The following is a 24,717-nucleotide window of genomic DNA, read 5'->3' on the forward strand; positions in this document are numbered from 1 at the left end:
TCTGTCAGGTCTTTTATACCCAAAAATTAGATAAAAGAAACAAGTGGGTTTGCACTATCTAATTTTTATAAAATTGTTTTCATTATTTCTTTTTATTCTAATTGAAATAGTTCTCCCCTTGATTTAAACATTCCCCTGAAGAGTTTGTAACCAAATAATTGCAGCAGTGTAACTGACTAAAAACAAAAACTACACTGACCAGTCTTTTTTTCCTTAGCCAAGCTAGGTGAAGTGCCGAAAGTAAACAAACAGCACAGATGGTGAAAATACAGTAGCTTTTTCAAGTTATTTCAGTTTTAATAATCTGAGGTATTAGAGCAAACACAGGTAAGGTTGGTTTGTTTTTTAAAGAATATGATTTTTTTAAAATGGGCAGTGTCCTTTAATGATAAATTTACAATGAAAACAACAGGGCCATCATAATTTTGAAATGCACTATGTCTGCCATTAACATGCTGCAAATGTCTTTGCATTATGTTTGCAGTGGGGGGCGAACCTGACAAAATATAAAAATTAAATACTTGAATTACTTACAGACTTAATAGCAAGATAAATAAAATAAAATCCCTCCAATGAGCAAAATGAGCAAGAACTGCAGTATTTCCTAAGTACACAATGTAATACTCTGACCCTTATATATAGAAGTGAAGAAGCAAGATGGACATCAAACCCATTTATTCTGAATCTTAAGTTAGCCAGCATTTTGGTTACATTGACGGGAAAAGGATGAATTTGAATTCAACCTGAGGTTTCGTCTTTTATCATTTGGAATCAATGACTTTTCCTGGCATACTGTACCTGATGGAGTCTGCACCCAGATCTCTTTGGACTCCATGTGCTAAGAGGAGAAGCATATACAGACAATAAATAAATAAAAAAAAATGGTATAATGTGTGGTGCATTCACTGCTGCTATATAAACCTTCAACCAGTTTCACAGCCTCAGGCCTCTGACATCCTATTCCCATATGCTGTCAAAAATACCAGTGGTAACTGGTGATATACTTGATCCTAGTGGGGGAAAACAGGGATCTTATTTTATTTAACTTGGAGAGGAAGGAGTTTGGTCTGTCATCTTTTGTGCTCCCACAAACTGTACTCAAGCATTAATGAACACATATAATAAATATGTATCAGATAAAAGCACCAAAATACACTCAGTAATGCAAAGAAATAATATATTTTAGGGTGTGGTCAGATAAGATATTCAAAGCCCCTACTGTTGCTTCTAGAAATGTCAGGATAATTCAGAAATGTCAGTTTCTTTATGGATTTGAGGTTATAACTCAAGGATCACATAGCTCCCTCTCTAAATGCATCTGTAAAGATCATTTGAAAAGTGCAGATAGAATTGTTCATTGGTTAGTTTTACTTGAAGCTACAAAGTATATATGTGCTTTGTTTTGTCTTATCGATCAATCTAGCTTACAATTTTTAGCACAAAAAATCAGAAAACAAAAATAAGTTGTTGATGAAAAATATGAACAACACAAAACAAAATAGGTTCCAATCGTGCAAATTTTGCTTCACTGGATAAAGCACTTCTTGACACAATAACGTCCAGAATTCCCCCTCCCCCAGAAAATGCAGGACTGAGACTGAAGCCATTTTTTCTTTTTCTTTTTTTTTCTTAAGGCTATACAACACAAAGAAAAAAATCATTGAAAGAACACTTCATCAGGTGGTGGATTCTTCTGGCTCTGGAGTGAGCCTTTGACAAGTGATTGTGTGGTCCGAGTTACTTGTCTCATCAGGACAACAACAACAACAGAAAGAAAGAAAAAAAGTCAATGATCCCAACAATAAAATCCAAAATTGACTTTACAATCACAGGTACAAATTGCTCAGGTCGATAATTTCATTTCTCCTAAAGATCACTGTCGTCTAAAACTAATTAGAGGCGCAGGTTTCCCGAGGAATTGTCAATATTCAAAGCAAATATTGGAGTTTAGAAGGTTATCATTCTTCTACCATGACAGTCTGACTGCGTGGTTGGAAATATCATCATGTTCTGCCAAGTTCAGGGTGTCATTAAAGACTCAATCCTTGTTCTACCTCAAGAATTTGGCTCCTATTTGGTCTTTCTTTATAGTGGAAAGACTAAGAAGCCAGAAAAGGTTGAGTATTTCCACCCTCCCATGAGGTTACCCCTTTCCAGTTTGAGATGCACTTTGTCTTCTCTCTCCATGTGGAGCAAGACTCCATTGCTGGCTGCTTCTCTGGTGACGTCTTGATCCCCTGCAAAAGCTGAAATCACTGGGTAGCCGTTTTGCATTAAACTTACCTAAAATGCAAAGAGACAAAATCTGAGTTTTCTCAATATTAAGTAATTTTTGTTTATGCACTTCATTAACCTTTCACACTCAAAAGCAACAGGTTTGAGTTAATCAAAAAGTAATCAATGATTATTCTTATTTCATTCCATCATTTTATACAGCAGACAAAATGTTCACTTTAATAAACAGTAAATGTATAAATTCTTCACTGATTGTGTTTTTTTACATACTAACTAGTGTTTATAGGTCCAAATTTTAAAGCAAAGAGAGTACAGGAATGAAGAATCTTCTATGGAGTGTTTAAATTACTACCCACCTGGATAGTTTGTCTGTTATAGACCTTGACCACGTGGAAACTGAAACTATAAATCCCTTTTCTTGGTGCTACAAATATACTGGAAGCAAGATCAAAATGGTTGCCAATATTAACTAATACCTGGAAAGCAAACAAACAAAAACAAATCAATTAAGTGCCAAAAAAAATCTGCATCAGCTCCATGACCTATATAAAGCCTATTGGAAATGGTAATTGCAATACAATTAAACCATACTGCAGGGGGAAGGAGTCAATTTCCAAGGCATTTAAAAAGTATTGTAGTTCATAAAGTGATTTATTAACATAGTGATGAACCCAGACCCTGTTAAACTGAGTGAAAACACCACACCCTCAGTAAAGTAAAGGAGGGGAAGGCATATTATAACTGACAGACAGAGAAGGGAATAGTAACAGTCAAGTAAATGTGCAATGGATTTTTATATGGCACTTTTGGAACTAATTATTCCCTAAGTTTAACCTGTTAAACAAATACATAACAAAATGGGACTTGAACATGTTGCAGCTGAGTGGAGGGATGGAGGAATTATATATCATTTCTGCCAATTCACTCCTCTCTTTCTCTTCCTCTGGAGGGTTGGTACCAATTATAACTGACTTGAATAAATAAGTGGGATGCATTATATCCACAGGAAGAAGCTCTGGCTGCCTCAGAACCTGGCATAAGGAATAGTGAAGACTGTTGCAAGGGAGTGCACTCCTACAATTAGAATGAGGTAAGGTGACCTTCTACGCCAAGTTAATCAGCCAAACCATTTTACCAAGTGGAAAGGGGCAGGAGAGAATTTATGGGAAGAAACTGTTCGGGGTTTGTTACTGTCCATCCATCCCCATTCCCCCCCACCCAATGCTCCCAATTTGCCATATTTACAATTAAGAGGAAATCACATTCACAAAATACCAACATCTACACAGTCATTGCAAGAGAGGCCCACTCCTGCTTCCACTAAAGTTAATTATGAAACTTGCATTGAAGTCAATAGGATCAAGATCAGGCCCCCAATTCTTCTGCCCAATCTCCTCTCTCGGAAATCTACCTACAAACTGTTTGGGTGTTTTAACTGGGCACGGATAAAACCCACACTGTATAGTGAATGTGCCTATGTTTCATTATCTAATACTAGGCAAGTAGTAAATTTCAGTCTTTCCAAATTCAGTTGAGAAAAGCTGTTTAAAAAAACAATAAAACCCAGGCAGATTAGACAACTCAAAGCAAAACACAACTGTGAACCTGGCTGAATGTTTCAAAAGGGGTTTCCGAATGTCTTTCCTGTTTTTCATCCCCACCCTGGCTCTATCCAATCTCTCAATATTCTATGGATTACCATTCCCTGTGCTTGTTAAGATAAGAGAGTCATTAAAAGGAGGAAAGACGGGAAAAAACAAGTCAGAGTCCTATTAAGCCCTTCCTTCCTTTCTCCCCATTTCCCTTTATTTCTCAACCTACTGCTACGATGATTGGTGATCCCAGTCGGGAGTGTTTTATATTTGAGGGGTTGAGACGATGAAGGGGAGAGGGAAGAAGGGTCTAGCCAGTAGGCATATCAAACATCAGTTCTCTCCCTTTTCAGTATTTTCTATCAGACTATTAGATTTACAGGCTGCAATCCTTGTTTTGCCTTTTCCCCCCCTGAACTGAAATTATGGATAAAATTAAAAAGCAACACCCCTAAAAAAAATCAAAACCTTAACCCCCACCATTTGCCCTAACGAACTAAAGAAAAAAATGAACACCACCAGGAAAAAGAAAATAGTTTCATTACTGTGGAAAAATGGAGATGAAGTTACAGGAACAAACTGATGATAGCCAAACATATACAATCAACGACGTACAGAAATCTCTCTCTGATATCAAAGGGCATGGTCGAGACTCCTCAGTTAAACTTGTAACTGATTAAGATTTAGAGAGAGAGAGGGTTTTTTTTGCGGGGTGTGTGTGTGTGTGTGTTTGTTTAAGATACTAACGAGTTCTAGATCCATATGCAACAGAATAAATAAAGGTGCAGATGTTCAACACGTTCGTTAATCCGAACACGCAACAATTCCCGTGGCAGCATTAAAAATCGGGAAATCCTGCGAAACGGTAGGGGGGAGCCACACAGGAAAGATACGATGGGAACAGAATGAGCTCAGGGTGCCTTCTGAGACAGTACCGCCATTCTGCACTGTATATAAATCCTGCAACATTATCCTACTCCTTCGCTACGCATCGCTTGACTACTTTGACACCACAGGACAGGAAACACCCTTCACCCAAGGGAGACGCGGTAACTCTGCCAAATCCACTCGGAATGGGCAGATTCCCTGACTCGCCGTGAGCACGGGGGTTGCTACCTTGAACGCCCGGCTGGCCTGAGGTCTGGAACGTGCGCGCCCTCGCCCCCTTTATCTCCCATCAGAAAAGGTTTTCTGGGAGCTTTGGGATCCTTGCCTGGGAGGCGCCATAGAAATGCGAAGCAGAAGCCTATATTATGTAGCAGGAATAATGAAAATGCAAACCCTTCCTCGGGAGGATGAAGTTGCTCAGCCGGGGGGATGCTGTCTGCAAACTCCATGCAGTGGCTGGGATGCAGGCGAGGGGACCGCAGCAGGAGTGTGTTGGGGGGGGGGGGGGGAGTAAGTGGGGAGGGTCTGGGCGGCTAGCGATGGCGGGGTGGAGGTGCAGCAGCCCCAGGGGAGGGGGCCGGCTACAGCAGGAGCTGGCTGACCTGGTCGAAGTAGATGGTCATGGTGCGGTTGCTCATCTCCGACGGCTCGTGGTTGGTGCTCCGGGTGGCCGAGAAGGCCACCTTGGCGCTGCCCGAGCGCACCGAGATCCCCAAGGAGGAGGTGATGGCCCCGTCCGCCGAGGGGCTGGAGTCGCAAACCACCAGGCACTTGCCCTCCAGCACGATGGGCTCCGTGTCGTTCTGCGCACGCACCGGGCAGCCGGCGGGCAGCAGCAGCAGCAGGGCCAGCGCCGCCGCCAGGCAGGAGCAGCAGCCCGCGGGCTCCGGCAGCGCCCCCCGCCGCCCGAGCCCCGGCATCTTCGGCAGGGGCCAGCAGCTGCTCCCGCTCCGGCTAGGCGCCGGCATCAGGGCGCAAGGGGTGGGGGGGAGGGGGAGCTGCGCCTATTTCCTCCCCTGTTCTCTCTCCGGGGCAGCTGGCTGGGGGACAGGATCCGAGTCCTCCTCCTCCTCCGGGCAGGGCAATGAGGCGTCCTCACAGGGCGGGCGGCACACAGCCTGGCAACGGCAAAGAGAGCAATCAGCCCCCGCTCCCGGGAGAACAGGGACAGGCGCACACAGCACTAGCCCCCGGCGAGCCCAGCACCGCCCGGCGAGCCCAGCACCGTCCGGCGAGCGCGCGCCCACCTCCCTCCCTTGCAGGGTGTCACTAAGTGGGCACAACAGGTCCAGGAGATGCCTAAGTGCCAGGCCAGATGTCTCCCCCACCCCCACCCCCCAGCCCCGGGGAGGCGGCTGCTGCCGTAGTCCCACCGCAGTTTGAGATGGGAAGGTAAAGCGCACGGTGGTTGTATTTATTTATTTTTGCTCACTCCCCTCGAAATCAAGGCAGCTCAACCCTGTCGACCGATCCCCAACTCGCCTTTGATCCCCCTTGCGGAAGGCGGGTGTTTAAACCACCACTGAAGCGCCCACAGCCTGACTTTGTGTCACAGCCGCTAAGGTGCGATCGCCGCAGGTTCTCCCCCCGGTCTCGCAAAGCGCCGGGAGCCCGAGGAGCTTCACAGCCAAGGCGCCCTGCGCCCTTTCGGCTGCTTCGCTTGTGTTAGCCACAGGATTTCACAGGCACTAATAAACACTACAATCAAACAAACCCCCTTCCTACTGCGAAGCCGAGCGCTGGTATATTCCCGACGTTGCTGAGCTCTCTTTCCAAACCCCCGTTTGCGGCAAACACTTTCTTCTGAATTACGGAGACTTTAGGCAAGGGCACCAATTTCTACTTTTAATCGATTCCACAGGCCAGCTGAGCTGTGATCGGTAGGGTGCCCGTTTGAAATGTAGCGGTTCATTAGACTCTCGGGAGGGGAAAGAAAGGCTAAGAAATCCCCACCCCCCACCCCCACCCCCAGCCTAGGAAACCAAATGGCATTTCGATTCTTTCGGAGAAGTTGCATCTCAGTTACCCTCCCTCTTCCACACGAATTAAAATCGCAGTGATGTATCCCCCTCTCCCGAGAATCTACCCCATCCCCTCCTCCCCATGGTCGAGGCGTTATTTTAAGTGGACCAGCTAGCGTCGGGATGTTGTTGGTTACCTGGTAGGTCCATGCTGGGAGCGTAGGACTGGCTAGGTAGCTGTCCGCGAAGTTGCATGGCTTAGAGACAATGAGCTGAGATGGTGCTGGCAGAAAGAAAAGGAAGCAGGGCTCGCCTCATTCTCTCCCGCCCATTGCCAGCAACCCCCCCTTTCCTCCCTCCCTCTTTCACACGCACACTGACACCCGTCACTGCCTCACACGCCGGGCATAGGGGATGGAGACCACGCCGGTAAGACACCCCACCCTCGCAGGCTCACACCTCCCAGCCCTGCCCGGAGTAGATCGTCCTAGCTGGAGGGTCCTGGCAAGGGTCAGAGCGGGCGGCTAACGCTCTGCAGCGGCAGCGAGCCGCGTTTACACCAGAGCCACCCCCCAGAGGGGAAAACACAAAACGGGAGAAACTCTCCCGCAGGAGAAACCAGCTGCACGCGTGGAAAGGCGCGCCCCTAGAGACAGACAGGGGCGTCCCGACGATTCCTTATTTGCTTTTAGAGCCCGCGACCCGGTTCAGTTGTAACTGCAAGATGCGGGGGCAACCCCCACCGTGAAATCCATTCCTAGTGCAAATCACACTGCGGAGAGAGCACTTCAGTTTCAGCCCTGGGCGCAGCCTAAAGGAGGGCGAGCCCCCCGCGTTCCTGTCTCTGTCCCTTTAAAGCCCGCTCTTCGCTTAGGCACTAGCTCCTCATTTATTGCAGCGTTTATTCCTGCGCCCTGGCATCCCAGGGACACTCACACACACACACACACACACACACCGTGAAGCTGTCTCTGGAAATAGGCTGCCTCGCATGCCAACCGCGGTTGCAGAGTGCCACCTAGCGTCGCCTTGGCGATGGGATGCGTCCCTGTGGGTATCAGGAGGGGAGGGGGCCTTTTGCCTTAGAAAGAGCAGCAGCAGCTCGGGAATTCCGGGGGAGGGGGGAGAGAAAAACAGGGCAGAGCTCTATCCCTTAAACTAAGTTTTCTCCTCCCTTTTTCCCCACAGTGCGATCTGGGAGGCTTCCAGTGCCCTACTGCTTTACAAAGCCACCAGAATCTCCCCACTGTATTTTTCACTGAATGCATCCAATGAAGTGAGCTGTAGCTCACAAAAGCTTATGCGCAAATAAATTGGTTAGTCTCTAAGGTGCCACAAGTCCTCCTTTCTCTTTGCGGATACAGACTAACATGGCTGCTACTCTGAAAACTGCCATGGTGATGTGTGTTACAGTCAAAGTTAGCATCAGTGATTACTGGCTGCAAAATATTCCCACATCTCAGTGCTGCTGCTAAGTGGTTATTGCTGAAAATAGGCAGAGCAAAGGAAAGCTTTAAAGATGAGCCCTCTTGCTAAAGCAGCATTTAAAAATACTTTGAAAAAAATCGGGTTTTTTTTGACATTTTTTTAAGATCCCACTACTTAGATTTCAGCATAGGAAAATAAATATCAGAAAACTTTACATAAGTCACTAATTAATAACTGCTAACTGTCTAATGCTCCCTAGTAGGACAAAATTTACAGTTATATATCAATGGCAAAATTTTCTGAGAAATGAATAGGAAGTAAGTATTCAGCTTCAATGTTCTGGTTTAACCACATGTAGGGAGCTTTTATGGGTGTCTATGTGATGTTTTGCTTCCAGAAATTAACTGTGCCCTAAAAATCACAGCTAAGTAATGTGCCAGGAATTCCAAACATATAGATTGTTATTACAAAGGAACATTTAATTTCAGATGCAGCATAAAATTATGTTATTGGATAGTCGTCCTCTTGTGGGTGGTGGCAATGAAACTAGGAAGCTGAAAATATACAGCATTAGCAAATATCAGAAACCCAAAGCAAGGGCCAGATTGTGGCCTTAAAGAATTATCCAATGTTGTAGGAGAGTGTGGGAAGGGCCAGGCCACTGAAATTCTTACAGGGATGCCCTCCTAAATCACCCCTACTCACCACATGTTGGCCTAGTTCTGGCGGGCAGCTAGTATGTATATAGTGATAGTGCCTCAGGCCCCTCATAGACCAGAACTTCCTTGTACACTGTACAAACACAGAACCAAAAGACAATCTCTGTTCCAAGGACTTCACAATCTATGTTGATTACATCCTAAATTGAGGATCAGTTCCGCATCACTGTCCTTGCAGCTCCCCCCCCACACACACACACACACTCCTGCAGCCATCCATGGCATGTGGGCATAAGGGCCAGAGACTCCTGATGCCCTCTTTTTTCCACTGTAGCTGTCCTTGTGTGGGCCCTGTGATTTCTAGCTGAATTCCCTCATTTTTAAAATAGTTAATAATAATACCTAGCTCTTACATAGCACATTTAATCAGCAGATTTCAAAATGTTTTACAAAGCAGGTTAGTACCATTAACCATCTCTAGTTATAACATCACCAGTAGACGCTCTCCCAGCATCAAAGTGAATGAAGAATAGGAGAATAAAACCATGTTTTCTTTTGGGCCAGATATTTAATTATATAATTATGGAGGTAATCATTAGGAAACAGGGCTCCCAATACCACAATGTTATCTTGACACAGATGAACATGCAGTCAGCATGGAGATCAATGGCTGACATCAGCACTTTTCCAATTTCTTTCTTTTTAGGTGGTAATGCTGAACTTTTAAATTTTGAAATGAAATGTAAATATAACAAGTAAATGTAGTTAACTGACTTATGGGGTGACTGCAGAAAATGTTCTTTAAAATAAATAAATACAAAATAAAACAGATACGTTTAATTTTAGGACTCTCAGCCCAGCCCTCCCCCCCCCCCCTTTTGTTAATTTGTTGCTCATGAAAGGTGCCAAATTGACAAGCCTAGAAACGCAAGCCCTCTTCCTATGCACAGAACAGGTAGAGTACTGACAGCAGCCGTGTAAATTCCCTCACACCTTTTCTGTCAACATGTCTCTTCCCTGGTCTGGAGGGCCCCTTTAAGGAGAACAGAGTTAATACCTGCTCTTAACTCATTGGCCATTCTGCTAAGAGTTCCAGCAAAGCAGTCAGTTCCGGATGTGGTGGTGGTTTTTATGAGGTCTATTAGAAATTGAACTGAGACCACCAGCTCATTTCTTTGGGGTCATTTTTTTTAAGTCAGTACCAACCTGGGTCAGATTTAAACCAGTGATCTAAAGGTAAAAGGCTTCTCACCTTATCTGCTGAATCATATAATCTTCAAGTTGTAAGAGTTCTTGATCAATAACTCTAAAGTGTTTCCCTTGCATTAACTCATAACAAAATGTGCCACTATCTGCCAACAGAAAATATAATTTTTTGAAATTATTTTAGTAATTTTAATGTAAAGTTTTGGTGTTACAGAGTGGGACAGACACAGCAACCACAGGAAAATATTTTTTTTTTAAAAAGTCCCTTTCAGGTGAATCTCTCTCCCCAAACTCGGGAAGAAGCTTTTGGCAAGGACACAGAAACACTTTTCTGATTGTCCATGGTGTGGAAGACTGTCGTATTCTTTGTTAAACTGGCTAATTGTTAGATTGCTACATACAGAAACTTAATTACATAGACTTTTGAGGGGCATTCAAGCCTGAATCTGGTCACACTGGTGTAATTCAGGAGCAAAAGGAGTTACACTAACATCAGAATTGACCCCTTTCTCTTTAGAAGCACAACACTGAAATCCAATCTGTTGGTATTTATAAAGGAAGCATGGTGATGTCACTATTATCTCTAAAGAGAAATTCATCTTCCCTGAGCCGCACTTAAATCTCCTCCCCCACCCCAACACTTTACACGTGAATAGCCATTAACTTCACAAAGGCTATTCGTGTAAGTAAAAGATACCAGGCTCAAGCCTAAGAATGGCAATATCTATCCATCAGGGGAGGTTAGTAGTTACAGCAAAGAAACAAAACAAAATCACTGCCAGGTAGGATAAACAGCCTGCATCGTATCTATGGTAGTTCATAATAGGAAAGGTATATATTTATAAGAAGCAAATATGTAGTTCCCTGATAAAAGTAATATCTATATTTTTTTCAACATGTAAATAAACATTTTTTCCAGATAAATTACTGTTAGAAAACACTCACTTTATTTAGCTTCCTGACTCCCAGTGCCCTACACAGCAGTCTTTGCATGTTGTATTTCCTTCTGAGGTGGAGGACATCATCATGGCTATTTCTGAAGCTTCAAACCTGAAGTTTAATTTTAACTTCCTCCTTGAGAAGTTATGCCCATTTATGAAATCATTTCAAGGTTTGTCTTCACATGGAAAAAATCACACTTGATCATTTAAAAAAAAAATGCCTAAGAAAGATTTTTACTGATCAAAAGAAACCTTTTTAAAAATCTTCATCGGGAGACTTCTTTTCGAATTGCAATACAAATCCAAGATGGTGGTCAGTTTTGAAGCTTGAAAGTGTTTTTTAATCCAAAAAGTCTCGAATGCTCTCCTAAATGGAAGTAATTAATAAAAATACACCATACAATTGTGAATTAATGAATCTGAGGTCATCATTTGGACCCTTCTTTAAAGAAAACAAGAGTGGAAAACTATGATAAGGCTATGTAAACATCTCAGGCACCTGATGACCTATTTTAATGGCATTTTTGGTTACTGTTACAACATCAGAATTCCTTGATATCAACATTATATATAGTCTTGACTCTTAACCTTCACAAGTACTTGAATAAGACCAACTTTCTTATGTATATATGAGCTCATTGCAGGGTAGTGAAACTGTTACAGAGGCCCTCAACAGGACAATTGCCTTTAGTTAGGCTTGGAAGGATTATAGGAAGGATTATATTTTTATTGGTAAATATCAGCAAAGGTCAACTTCTCTGTACACACACAAACTGATGAAAAAATATTTCCATGGTTGATCATAGAAATTTACAGATAGGCAATATAAAAAAAAATGCTGCGTGAGAACTTATTAGTGTTTGATTTAAGAATACTAACTCGATATTTTGACATGCGATGTCAACAATTTGTGGTTTGATGGTTACAAAGCTCTAACTTTGTGAATCTGAAGGTCTACTGTGTGATGCCTCCCTCCCATAATTTCCTGCAGCTGTGAAATGTTAAATAGATAAAAATATAAAAGCTTAACACCCATAATCTTATTCAACGAAGAAGCTTAAATTGATTACAAATAGAAAAAAATACTTAAAAATAAACATAGATATTATCCATCAAAATTATATTAAAAAATCAAATTCTGACAAGCCTACCTTTAGTTAACTTACCTATGGTAATTCTTTTGTTCAAATGCTATAAAATGTGCTTTCAGTTGTTCTTGTACATTTCATCATTCAAATTCCACAGAGGTGAAATTCTGCACAACCCTCTAATGATAGCATTGCTATGAAATATGGGGTTTTTGTGATATTTGAATGAATTCTTATTACAGAAGTTAACTATTATGCTACTCCCTCACATACTGTAACTGATACCTTGAACAAATTGCAACTATAATGTACTCGTTATCACTTCAAAGGGATACCACCATATTCTGCTACAGTATAGGCATTAGTGCTGAGGATGAGCTGTGAGGGGATTTAATATACAGGCCGTGTCTACACTACGAAAGTACTCCGATTTTACAGAAATCGATTTTGGGAACAGATTGTATAAAGTCGAGTGCATGTGTCCACACTAAGCACATTAATTCAGTACTGTGGCAAGCGTCGACATTCCGAGCAGTGCACTGTGGGTAGGTATCCCACAGTTCCCGCAGTCCCTGCTGCCCATTGGAATTCTGGGCTGAGCTCCCAATGCCCGATGGGGCCAAAAATTTGTCACGGGTGGTTATGGGTAAATGTCATCAGTCAACCCTCCTTCCCTCTGTGAAAGCAACAGCAGACAGTCATTTCGCGCCCTTTTCCCTGGATTGCCCGAGCAGACGCCATAGCATGGCAAGCACGGAGCCTGTTTAGCTCACCGCAGCAGTTATGACCATTGTAAACACCTCACGCATTATCGTGTAATTTAAGCAGAACCAGCACCTGAAAGACCAGGCAACGGCAGCGCAGTGATGAGGACATGAACACAGATTTCTCTAAAACAGCGGTCCCCAGCAATTTGGGGATCATGGTGTTACTGGGACAGGCTCATGCCATGGAACACCAATTCTGGGCCTGGGAAACAAGCACAGAGTGGTGGAACCACATAGTGTTGCAGGTTTGAGATGATTCCCAGTGGCTCCGCAACTTTCGCATGAGTAAGGGCACTTTCATGGAACTTTGTGACTTGCTTCCCCCTGCCCTGAAGCGCAAGAATACCAAGATGAGAGCAGCCCCCCAGTTCACAAGTGAGTGGCAATAGCCCTGTGGAAGCTTGCAATGCCAGACAGCTACCGGTCAGTCTGGAATCAATTTGGAGTGGCAAATCTCCTGTGAGGGTTGCTGTGATGCAAGTAGCCAATGCAATCATTGAGCTGCTGCTATCAAAGGTAGTGACTCTGGGATACGTGCAGATCATACTAGATGGCTTTGCTGCAATGGGATTCCCTAACTGTGGTGGGGCTATAGACGGAACCTATATCCCTATCTTGGGACCGGACCACCAGGGAAGCCAGTACATAAACCACAAGGGGTACTTTTCAATGGTGCTGCAAGCACTGGTGGGATCACAAGGGACGTTTCACCAACATCAACATGGGATGGCTAGGAAAGGTTCATGACGCTCACGTCTTCAGGAACTCTGGTCTGTTTAAATGGCTGCAGGAAGGGATTTACTTCCCAGACCAGAAAATAACTGTTGGGGATGTTGAAATGCCTATAGTTATCATTGGGGACCCAGCCTACCCCTTAATGCCCTGGCTCATGAAGCCATACACAGGCACCCTGGACAGTAGTAAGGAGCTGTTCAACTATAGGCTGAGCAAGTGCAGAATGGTGGTAGACTGTGCAAAGGGTCGCTGGTGCAGTTTACTGACTCGCTCAGACCTCAGAAAAACCAATATTCCCATTGTTATTGCTGCTTGCTGTGTGCTCCACAATCTCTGTGAGAGTAAGGGGTAGACGTTTATGGTGGGGTGGGAGGTTGAGACAAATCGCCTGGCCACTGAATAAGTGCAGCCAGACACCAGGGCAGTTAGAAGAGCACAGCAGGAAGTGCTGCGCATTAGAGAAGCTTTAAAAACCAGTTTCATGACTGGCCAGGGTACTGTGTGGCACTTCTGTTTGTTTCTCCTTGATGAAAACCCACCCCCTTGGTTGACTCTAAATTCCCTGTAAGCCACCCGCCCTCCCCACTTCGATCACAGCTTGCTTGCAAAGGAAATAAAGTCACTATCATTTAAAAAAACATGTGTTCTTTATTAATTGATTATAAAAATAGGGAGATAACTCACAAGGTAGTTTGGGTGGGGTGTGGGAGGAGGATAAGAGGGAAGGAAAAGGCCACTTTAAAATTTGTTGAATGACAGCCTTCTGTTGCTTGGGCTGTCCACTGGGGTGGAGTTGTTGGGTGCCTGGACCCTCCCACCCCCGTGTTCTTGGGCATCTGGGTGAGGAGGCTATGGAACTTGGGGAGGAGGGAGGGCAGTTAAACAGGGGCTGCAGCGGCAGTCTGTGAACCTGCTGCCATTCATGAAACTCCATCAGACGCTGGAGCACATCCATTTGATCTCGCAGTAACCCCAGCGTTACCTCATGTCTCCTCTGATCTTCCTGCCACCACCTCTCCTCACGTTCATCAGCCACTTTCCTGTACTCTGCTATTGTGTCCCTCCACACATTCTGCTGAGCTCTGTCAGTGACAGACGACTGCATGAGCTCAGAGAACATTTTCATTGAAAGTGCATTTTTTTTGCCGCCTTATCTGAGATAGCCTTTGGGATGGAGGAGAGAGGCTTGAAACATTTGCAGCTGCTGGAGGAAAAAAAGGGAGTGAATTATTTAAAAAGATACATTTACAGAACAATGGCTATACTCTTTCACGGTGAACAACACTATTCACATTACATAGCACATGTGATTTTGGTACAAGGTCTCATTTTGCATCTTATATTGAGTGGCTGCAGCTTCGGTGTTAGGGATCACGCAGTGCCGGGCAACAGAATTCAGCTTGTGGGCAGCCATGGTAAGCCATAGTCTTTCAGCTTCTGCAACCTTCATAACAGCAGCGCCTTCCTCTCCCATACCAAGCAAAGCATGTTGAGTTGGCCATTTAGTGCTGCGGTTTTCCTGTTAATGTGCAGCAGCAGAAACCAAACTAACCCCCCTCCCCCAACATCTAATTCTCTGGGATGATTGCTTTACCCCTCACCCCACCACGTGGCTGGTATCAGGAAAGATCTCTGCTAGCCAAATGTGAACAGCTCAGTGCCAATGCCTCCCCGCCCCCCACCACGTGGCTAACCGCAGGGAGGATTTATTTTCAGCCACAGGCAAACACCTTAGTAGGAACGGCCACCTCTGAACATCCCCTTAATTAAATTCCCCTATTTTAACTGGGTTACCATGAATGATATCACTCTCCTGAGGATAACACAGAGAGATAAAGAACGGACGTTGCTTGAATGTTAGCAAATACCAGGACCATACGCTGCCAGGTTTTGTCATGCAATGATACCAGATTACTTGCTACTAGCATGGCGTGGTAAAGTGTCCTACCATGGAGGACAAAATAAGGCTGCTCTCCCCAGAAACCTCCTGCAAAGGCTTTTAGAGTACCTCCAGGAAAGCTTCATGGAGATGTCCCTGAAGGATTTCTGCTACATCCCCAGACACGTTAACAGACTTTTCCAGTAGCAGTACTGACCACGAATGCATCCCAAGTCCTCAGGGCTACTTAATCATTAAAAAATGCTTGCTTTTATAACATGTATTATATCTTAAAAAGGTACACTCACCAGAGGTCCCTTCTCCGGCTTCGTTGGGTTGGGAGGGTCTTTCAGTCAGGGTGATAAAAAGATGTGCTGTGTGCTGTCCTCAAGCTCGTCCTCCTCCTCCTCCTCATCTTCCCCGTCCACAAAATTCTCAAGCATGGCGGAGAGTACCCCATCATCGGAGTCCACGGACAGGGGTGGGGTAGTGGTGGTGGCCCCCCCTAGAATTGCATGCAACTCAGCATAGAAGCAGCATGTCTGGGGCTCTGTCCCAGAGCATCCATTTGATTCTTTGGTTTTCTGGTACGCTTGTCTGAGCTCCTTAAGTTTCACATGGCACTGTGTTGCACCCCTGCTGTAGCCTCTGTCCCTCATGGCCTTGGAGATTTTTTGAAATGTTTTGGCATTTCTTCTTTTGGAACGTAGTTCTGATAGCACGGATTCCTCTCCTCATACAGCAATCAGATCCAGTACCTCCCATTCGGTCCATTCCAGAGCTCTTTTTCAATTCTGGGACTGCATGGTTACCTCTGCTGATGAGCTCTGCATGGTCACCTGTGCTGATGAGCTTGCCTGGCCAAACAGGAAATGAGATTCAAAAGTTCCCGGGGCTTTTCCTGTACACCTGGCTAGTGCATCCGAGTTCAGAGTGCTGTCCAGAGCGGTCACAATGCTGCATTGTGGGATAACTCCCAGAGGCCAATACCTTCGAATTGCGTCCATACTAACCCTAATTTGAAATGGCTATATCGATTTCAGTGCTAATCCCCTCGTTGGGGAGGAGTACAGAAATCGGTTTTAAGAGATCTTTATGTCGAAAAAAATGGCTTCATTGTGTGGACGGGTGCAGGGTTAATTCAATTTAATGCTGCTAAATCCGACAAACTCGTAGTGTAGACCAGGCCTAAGACTATTACAGTGGCACATTATACTGCAACAGCTAGATGTATATCATGGTAACTGAGAGCAAAGCTTGAGAAAATGTATGTATGTCCTCATTCATCATTTTCCTGTGATGTATTATTTACATTTTAAGTACTTCCAGACTTTAATAGGAAAAGAAAGTCGTTTTTTGATTTTATTTAAAATAGTAATTAAACAGTCATGCACATTTTCCCACAAAAGATGCACTTAATTAGAGAAAAAGAAAATACAGGATTAATACTTTTTAGTGTAGTTGTGTGGAGGTTTTTGTTTTCTTTTTTCCTACTGACAACATGATCAGTTACAGTGAGCTCATTTTGGTTATAGGGTTGTTATGAGAGCTAGCTCAGCGAAGTCATCAATATAGCTGCCTTTATTAGCTGAAAGGCCTGTGTGGAGTTTAAATGATTGTCTTGACTTCTTTTCTGTGGAGGATCCTGGGTAGACAGGGTAGGCCTTGCCTACCATTGAATCAGATATTGTATACTCTTTGATTGCAACATGGAACTGGGAGCAAGGACTGGGAATAAAGAACTCCTGTGTTCTAATCCTGGGTCTAATATTGACTCCTTATGAAGCCTTGGCCAAATGTCAACTGTTTGGCCTCAGTTTCCTTATCTGCCAAAATAGGATGGAATTTCCTTATCCTTACGGGACTGTTTTTGAAAATCAGTTAATTAAATTAAAATTTGTAAAGCATTTTAAAAATGTAAGGTACCGTATTTTTTGCCCCTGCCAACACAAATATCCCATTCTCATAGCAGCAGCATCCCTCGTCTGAGGAACAGCTGTCCAAGGCCTGGCAGAGCAGCTTTCCATTGGAAGAGAAATCAATGACACAGACTCTCGGTATATTCCAATTTCTTCTATTTATACATAAACCCCAATCCTGGAACAGAGATAGTCAAACAGCATGCAGGAAATCCCTTATTTTAGGAATCTCTGCCCAACACCCAAAACCAATTCCCAAATAGCAACCCTGTCTCAAGAACTGACTCAAATCAGAGACCAATGCAGAATGCAAAATCTCCTGCTACTGTTCCCTTTTCACAAAACAGCTGCCGCTAAACAGAACCTCATATAAACAAAAACAAAAACTAACAAGACAGTAAGTTTTATAATGACTGAATATTTGCTTGCACACTAACAAAAAGACTGGAAGACTAATGTATAACAGTGCCACCCAGTGATGCCTGCCATAACAGCATAAGTACTGCTTCCTATAATTTGTACCCAATGCCCAATATTGTCCATGTTCACAGGTTAAATATGTTATACCTCCACACTTTCAACTATCACCAACTTCATCTCACTTCAAACCATTATTTTTCCACAGATATAACATCACAACTGAAATATAACTCTAATAACATAATTAAATACCTCAGTGAAAGGTCCTGATCCTGCAAAAGCTTAGGCATGTGTATTGTCCCATTGAATTCTCTCTTGATCGGGGTAATTAAATGACATATATAATTATATCATCAATGAGTTACCCTAGTGTGACTATTCACATGCATAAAGCTAAGCAAGGTTGTAAGTGGTTTTTTTTTTCAGGATCAGGGCCAATGTTTGCAAAGTCCTTTATAGATGCATTATATATAGGCCCCTATCAAATTCACGGCCCATTTTGGTCAATTTCAAGGTCATAGGATTTTAAAAATTGTATATGTCACAATTTCAGCTATTTAAATCTGAAATTTCACAGTGTTGTAATTGAATCATAGAATATCAGGGTTGGAAGGGACCTCAGGAGGTCATCTAGTCCAACCCCCTGCTCAAAGCAGGACCAATCCCCAATTAAATCATCCCAGCCAGGGCTTTGTCAAGCCTGACCTTAAAAACTTCTAAGGAAGGAGATTCTACCACCTCCCTAGGTAACGCATTCCAGTGTTTCACCACCCTCCTAGTGAAAAAGTTTTTCCTAATATCCAACCTAAACCTCCCCCACTGCAACTTGAGACCATTACTCCTTGTTCTGTCCTCTTCCACCACTGAGAATAGTCTAGAACCATCCTCTCTGGAACCACCTCTCAGGTAGTTGAAAGCAGCTAGCAAATCCCCCCTCATTCTTCTCTTCTGCAGGCTAAACAATCCCAGTTCCCTCAGCCTCTCCTCATAACTCATGTGTTCCAGATCCCTAATCATTTTTGTTGCCCTTCCCTGGACTCTCTCCAATTTATCCACATACTTCTTGTAGTGTGGGGCCCAAAACTGGACACAGTACTCCAGATGAGGCCTCACCAATGTCGAATAGAGGGGGACGATCACGTCCCTCGATCTGCTCGCTATGCCCCTACTTATACATCCCAAAATGCCATTGGCCTTCTTGGCAACAAGGGCACACTGCTGACTCATATCCAGCTTCTCGTCCACTGTCACCCCTAGGTCCTTTTCCGCAGAACTGCTGCCTAGCCATTCGGTCCCTAGTCTGTAGCTGTGAATTGGGTTCTTCCGTCCTAAGTGCAGGACTCTGCACTTATCCTTATTGAACCTCTTCAGATTTCTTTTGGCCCAGTCCTCTAATTTGTCTAGGTCCCTCTGTATCCTATCCCTGCCCTCCAGCATATCTACCACTCCTCCCAGTTTAGTATCATCCGCAAATTTGCTGAGAGTGCAATCCACACTGTCCTCCAGATCATTTATGAAGATATTGAACAAAACCAGCCCCAGGACCGACCCCTGGAGCACTCCACTTGACACCGGCTGCCAACTAGACATGGAGCCATTGATCACTACCCGTTGAGCCCGACATTCTAGCCAACTTTCTACCCACCTTATAGTGCATTCATCCAGCCCATACTTCTTTAACTTGCTGACAAGAATACTGTGGGAGACTGTGTCAAAAGCTTTGCTAAACTCAAGAAACAATACATCCACTGCTTTCCCTTCATCCACAGAACCAGTAATCTCATCATAGAAGGCGATTAGATTAGTCAGGCATGACCTTCCCTTGGTGAATCCATGCTGACTGTTCCTGATCACTTTCCTCTCATGTAAGTGCTTCAGGATTGATTCTTTGAGGACCTGCTCCATGATTTTTCCGGGGACTGAGGTGAGGCTGACTGGCCTGTAGTTCCCAGGATCCTCCTTCTTCCCTTTTTTAAAGACTGGCACTACATTAGCCTTTTTCCAGTCATCCGGGACTTCTCCCGTTCGCCACGAGTTTTCAAAGATAATGGCCAATGGCTCTGCAATCACAGCCGCCAATTCCTTTAGCACTCTCGGATGCAACTCCTCCGGCCCCATGGACTTGTGCATGTCCAGCTTTTCTAAATAGTGCCTAACCACCTCTTTCTCCACAGAGGGCTGGCCATCTATTCCCCATGTTGTGATGCCCAGCGCAGCAGTCTGGGAGCTGACCTTGTTCGTGAAGACAAAGGCAAAAAAAGTATTGAGTACATTAGCTTTTTCCACATCCTCTGTCACTAGGTTGCCTCCCTCATTCATTAAGGGGCCACACTTTCCTTGGCTTTCTTCTTGTTGCCAACCTACCTGAAGAAACCCTTCGTGTTACTCTTGACATCTCTCACTAGCTGCAGCTCCAGGTGTGATTTGGCCCTCCTGATTTCATTCCTACATGCCCGAGCAATATTTTTACACTCTTCCCTGGTCATATGTCCAACCTTCCTGCAGAGCTGGGCCCTCAGTCAGCAGCTGCCACTCTCCGGCCGCTCAGCTTTGAAGGCAGAGCAGAAATCAGGGTGGCAATACCGCGAACCCTTCACCCCCCCAACTCACTTTTGGGTCAGGACCCCCAATTTGAGAAACCCTGGTATCCCCTATGAAATCTGTATAGGATAGAGTAAAAGCACACAGAAGATCAGATTTCACATTCCATGATGTGTTTTTCATGGCTGCATATTTGGTAGGGCTCTAATTATACAAATGGTAGGTTGTATTTTTATATCAGAGCCACAATGAATGAGTGGGTTGGATTTTGTTAGTTTGCTTAGCTTGTTAGCAATGGGATTTTGCTATGTAATGTTATATTAATTTTGAACTAAAACCTGAATATGTGTGGAGGGGGGCAGGGAGTTTATTTTTTAAGACAGAATCTTAAAATTGGATCTTGAAATACGGTAGAAAGAGGACACAGCCCTCATTCTTATTGCCAGGCTTCTCCAGCTTGTTCAGTCAAATCCGATAGTGAGCCTGCTAATGTCACCATCCCTTACAGTGTGTTTACAACAGCACCAGTATCCAGCAGCTGCACCAAAGAATTTATGTTTGAAAGAAAATAAGAACTTTAAAGTGAAACTCCACATCTTTTTTTATCCTGAGCCCTGACCAGAAGACAGTGTTGTACCTATTTTTTTTTAAACGCTATGGAGCCTTTGTTAGCCTGTAAGAATCTGACCTCTTTGAAAATGACCTACAGAAATACAAATAGAGGTCACAGATGCCAGGTCACATTCTTAACACTTCAGTTTGTCAGTTTTATGTTCAGCATTTCAGAAACTTGTAACTCTGACCTGAATTGTAAATGAATGGAGTAGAAGATTCACTGTTTTCAGGTATATTCAATACTAATATGTAATATGTATAAGCTTTGTTGCTTTGGTTTTTGGGTGCCCGACCTGTAACACCTTAAAAGGGGCATGTTTTTCAGAGTCAGGTATTCAGTACTTTCCAGAAATCAGGCTCCTTTCAGTTGTCTCAGGTTGAGTACCCAAAAACAGGCATAGAAAAGTACTAGTCATTTCTGAAAACCTTCGTCGCATTGTACATAACTGTAACCTATCTGCCAGCCATCAATTACAGGCAACAAGAGCTGGGTTCAATCTGCTTCAGCATCCTTTTCTAAAATGAAAGAAACTATGGCCCTCAGAGCCACATTCCTATTTCTGGCTCTGGAAAATTAAATTACAAGTTCTCTGGCCACCTTTGCAGGTGGTTCTTCCCCACTCTCAAGCACTCAGACTCTTTGGGAATGTGGAACCACAAATACATTTTACTTGGGGAGGAAAAAAAATGAAAGAAAGGAAATTTAATTACCATATATATAATTATATACAACAAAGTGAGCTAAACCCAATCTGTGTGTCCAACCCTTCAGTTCCAATGTATTAACTGTTCAGTTTATTAAAGTCCAGCACTCTTAGTCCCACAACAGTCCTACCCCCCCGAGACTCCAGGACACCCGAGACAGGTCTGTGTCACAGGACTATTGGTGGTTCACTGGTCTGCATCAGCAACTTGTCAGGCCTCACAAACTCACTACACCTAACAAACTGTTATCATGATATATACCCAAAAGATGGTATGTAATATGTCACTGGAAAAATAATAATTCACTGAGCATTAATATTCTTGTGTGATGTATGTATGGAGTTTACAAAGAGTTATAAATATGTGCTAGAATTATGTTATTAAAATGCGTTTGGCAAGCAATACATAAACAGTCTGACTTCAACAAAGAAATGTGTATTTGCTTGTCTGACCAGTCTGGCTGTCAGGCAGAGACAATAAAGATCTATTTACATAAAAGGTAAATAAAGCTCTCAAGTTAACAAGCAGAGGAGAAGACAGCATGGCATCTACACCCTAGCAGAAGAGAGAAACTTTAGCTGGAGATACACTTCAGAAGAATACATTTCAAAGGTTTACTGGGCTGTAAAGACAGGGGATCTGAACCTCAAATGATAAGCAATTGAGTCAACTGATTGTATATAATATTACTGCATTATAAAAGTGTTTCAATCCTGTGACACACTGGTGATTGATAGTATTTTGAAATGTATGCATTAATACTGTATGAGTAATTATGATACTCATGGATATTATTCTTTAAAGTCTGTGAACACAGGGAGAAACAGGTTTTCTCCCAGGCAGGGGGAAAGGTAGCTACCTCCCCATCTCCAATGTAACTTACGCATTATAGAATCAAAACATGGAAGCCCTATGCACATGCAAATCAGCAGAGGGAAGGGAAGAATAGCAGGAAGCCTTCCTCCCTCTTGTAACAGTGCCAATGAACTTTGGTGGTATAAGCAGAAACAGAAAGCCATTTTGGAAACCATCATTTGGGGGATTCAAGGGGTCAGAGCTCTTGAAATCAAAGAACATTGGATCTTTCAGCCCAGGAGATTGAACTCTGGGAATTAGGTTTAGGTGACAAAGCTGTTTAGGCAAAGATAGTAATTTGCTGAAATTAAGTTTTAGTCTTAAAAATGTATTTTTACTTTTGTTTGCTTGTAACCTTGTCAATCTTTATTCCTTATACTTGGTATCACTTAAACCTATGTCCTTTTATTAAATAAACTTGTTTTACTTTTACTACCAATGTGGTGCTGCAATTGAAATAAGAGTGTTTGTCAAATGAGTTGCAGGATATCATCTCTTCAAAGGGGCAACAGACAATAACTTCGGTAAGTGTTCAGTGAGAGCGTTGGACACTGCAGAGAGATGATTTGGGGGAAATTCAGGACTGGGGAAGTTGAGGGGTCACTTTTCAAAAAGTGACTGGGTGGTGGAAGTCACGGTGTGACCGGCATTTTTGTCTGCTGGCTGTTGGTGTCGGGACTGTGATTCACCGCAGCACAGCATTTAAGGCACTCAGAGCTGCAGGGCAGGCAATGACACAACATTTACTGGTCTAGATTTAACCTCAAAATGTCACAAGGTTCAATTAGACTCAGTAGTCAGTGCATATCAGGGGCTGGCTGTCTTCCACCTGTCTGAAACAGTCAAGTGATGTTTGCATCATCAGGTTCTGCTCAGCTTCCTGGTCCAGTTCTTTGACATCAGCTATACTGCCCCTGATCTGGTCATAGGGTTGCAACTTTCTACTCACACAAAACCAAACACCCTTGCCCTGCCCCACCCCGCCTCCAAGACTGCACCTATGTCCCACCCCCTTCTCTGAGGCCCCACCCCTGCTCACTTCATCCCCCCTCCCACTGTCACTCACTCTCCCCATCCTCACTCACTCACTCATTGGCTCAGGGGGCTGGGGTGTGGGAGGGAGTGAGGGCTCTGGCTAGGGGTGTGGGCTCTGGGTGGGGCCAGAAATGAGGCATTCAGAGTGCAGGAGGGGGCTCCAGGCTGAGGCAGTGGGTTGGGAAGTGAGAGGGGGTGAGGGCTCCGGCTGAGGCTGTGGGCTCTGGAGTAGGGCCAGATATGAAGGCTTTGGTGAACAGGAGGGGGATCTGGGCTGGGGGATGGAGCCAAGGGGTTCAGAATATGGGAGGGGGCTGTGGGCTGAGGCAGGTGGTTGGGGTGTGGAAGGAGGTATGGGCTCTGAGCTGGGGGTGCAGGTTCTGGGTGGGGCCAGAAATGAGGGGTTCAGGGTGCGGTAGGGGTCTCCAGGCTGAGGCTGGGGGTTGGGGTCTGGCTCAGGGTGTGGACTCTAATGTGGGGCTGGGGATGAGGGATTTGGGGTGCAGGAGGGGGCTCTGGGCTGGGGCAGCGGGTTGCGGTGCAGGGTGTGTGAGGGCCCTGGCTGGGGGTGCAGATTCTGGGCTGGGGCAGGGGATGAGGAGTTTGGGGTGCAGGAGGGGGCTCCGGGCTGGGACTGAGGGGTTCGGTGGGCAGGAGGGGGTCAGAGCTGGGGCCCAGGGTTGGGGCCCAGGAGAGGGTCAGGGGTGCAGGCTCTGGGCAGTGCATACCTCAAGCAGCTCCCAGAAGCAGCAGCATGTCCCCCATCCAGCTCCTACGTGGAGGCGCTGCCAGGCATCTCTGCGTGCTGCTCCGTCCACAAGCCCCAGCCCTGCAGCTTCCATTGGCTGCAATTCCCAGCCAATGGGAGCTGTGGGGGTGGCGCTTGGGGAGGGGGAAGCATGCAGAGCCCCCTGGCATAGGAGCTGGAGGGGGGACATGCAGACTGCTTCCCAGGAGCCCTGCGGTGTGGAGGCTAGCAAGGAGCCTGCCATCTCTGCTGCATGGCGCTGCCAGCCGAACAGTCAATGATCCAGTCAGCGGTGCTGACCGAAGCTGCCAGGATCCTTTTTCGACTGGGTGGTCCGGTCGATAACCAGACACCTGTTTACCCTATCTGGTCAATCCTCAGTGACAAACTCAGCTCTGCACTGCCACCACCTGCTGGGGTGCTGCGAAGTCAGCTCTGGGAGGCTATCGACACGGGCCTAGTTAGGCCTCACTGTGAAGTCAGCTCTATGCTTCTGCTGG

General features: G+C 44.7%; 1 protein-coding gene across 3 annotated transcripts in view; it reads right to left on the reverse strand.

Moving 5' to 3' along the window:
* Nucleotides 1-358: 358 nt before the first annotated feature.
* Nucleotides 359-24,717, reverse strand: part of CBLN2 (cerebellin 2 precursor) — an 84,338-nt gene continuing 59,979 nt past the window's right edge. For 2 of the 3 annotated variants that reach the window (XM_073331755.1, XM_073331756.1), the window contains 3 exons: nt 5,318-5,833; nt 2,592-2,711; nt 359-2,283 (listed from right to left, as the gene is read on the reverse strand). In XM_073331755.1, coding sequence (XP_073187856.1) covers nt 2,086-2,283; nt 2,592-2,711; nt 5,318-5,683 — 684 coding nt within the window. In that variant the 5' untranslated portion in view covers nt 5,684-5,833 and the 3' untranslated portion in view covers nt 359-2,085. Of the gene's footprint in view, nt 2,284-2,591; nt 2,712-5,317; nt 5,834-6,873; nt 7,020-24,717 lie in introns of those variants that run through there. The other variant, XM_073331754.1, reaches the window with a different exon arrangement.

This window comes from Lepidochelys kempii, chromosome 2 (genome assembly GCF_965140265.1).
Source record: "Lepidochelys kempii isolate rLepKem1 chromosome 2, rLepKem1.hap2, whole genome shotgun sequence".
NCBI classification, from domain to species: Eukaryota; Metazoa; Chordata; order Testudines; family Cheloniidae; genus Lepidochelys; species Lepidochelys kempii.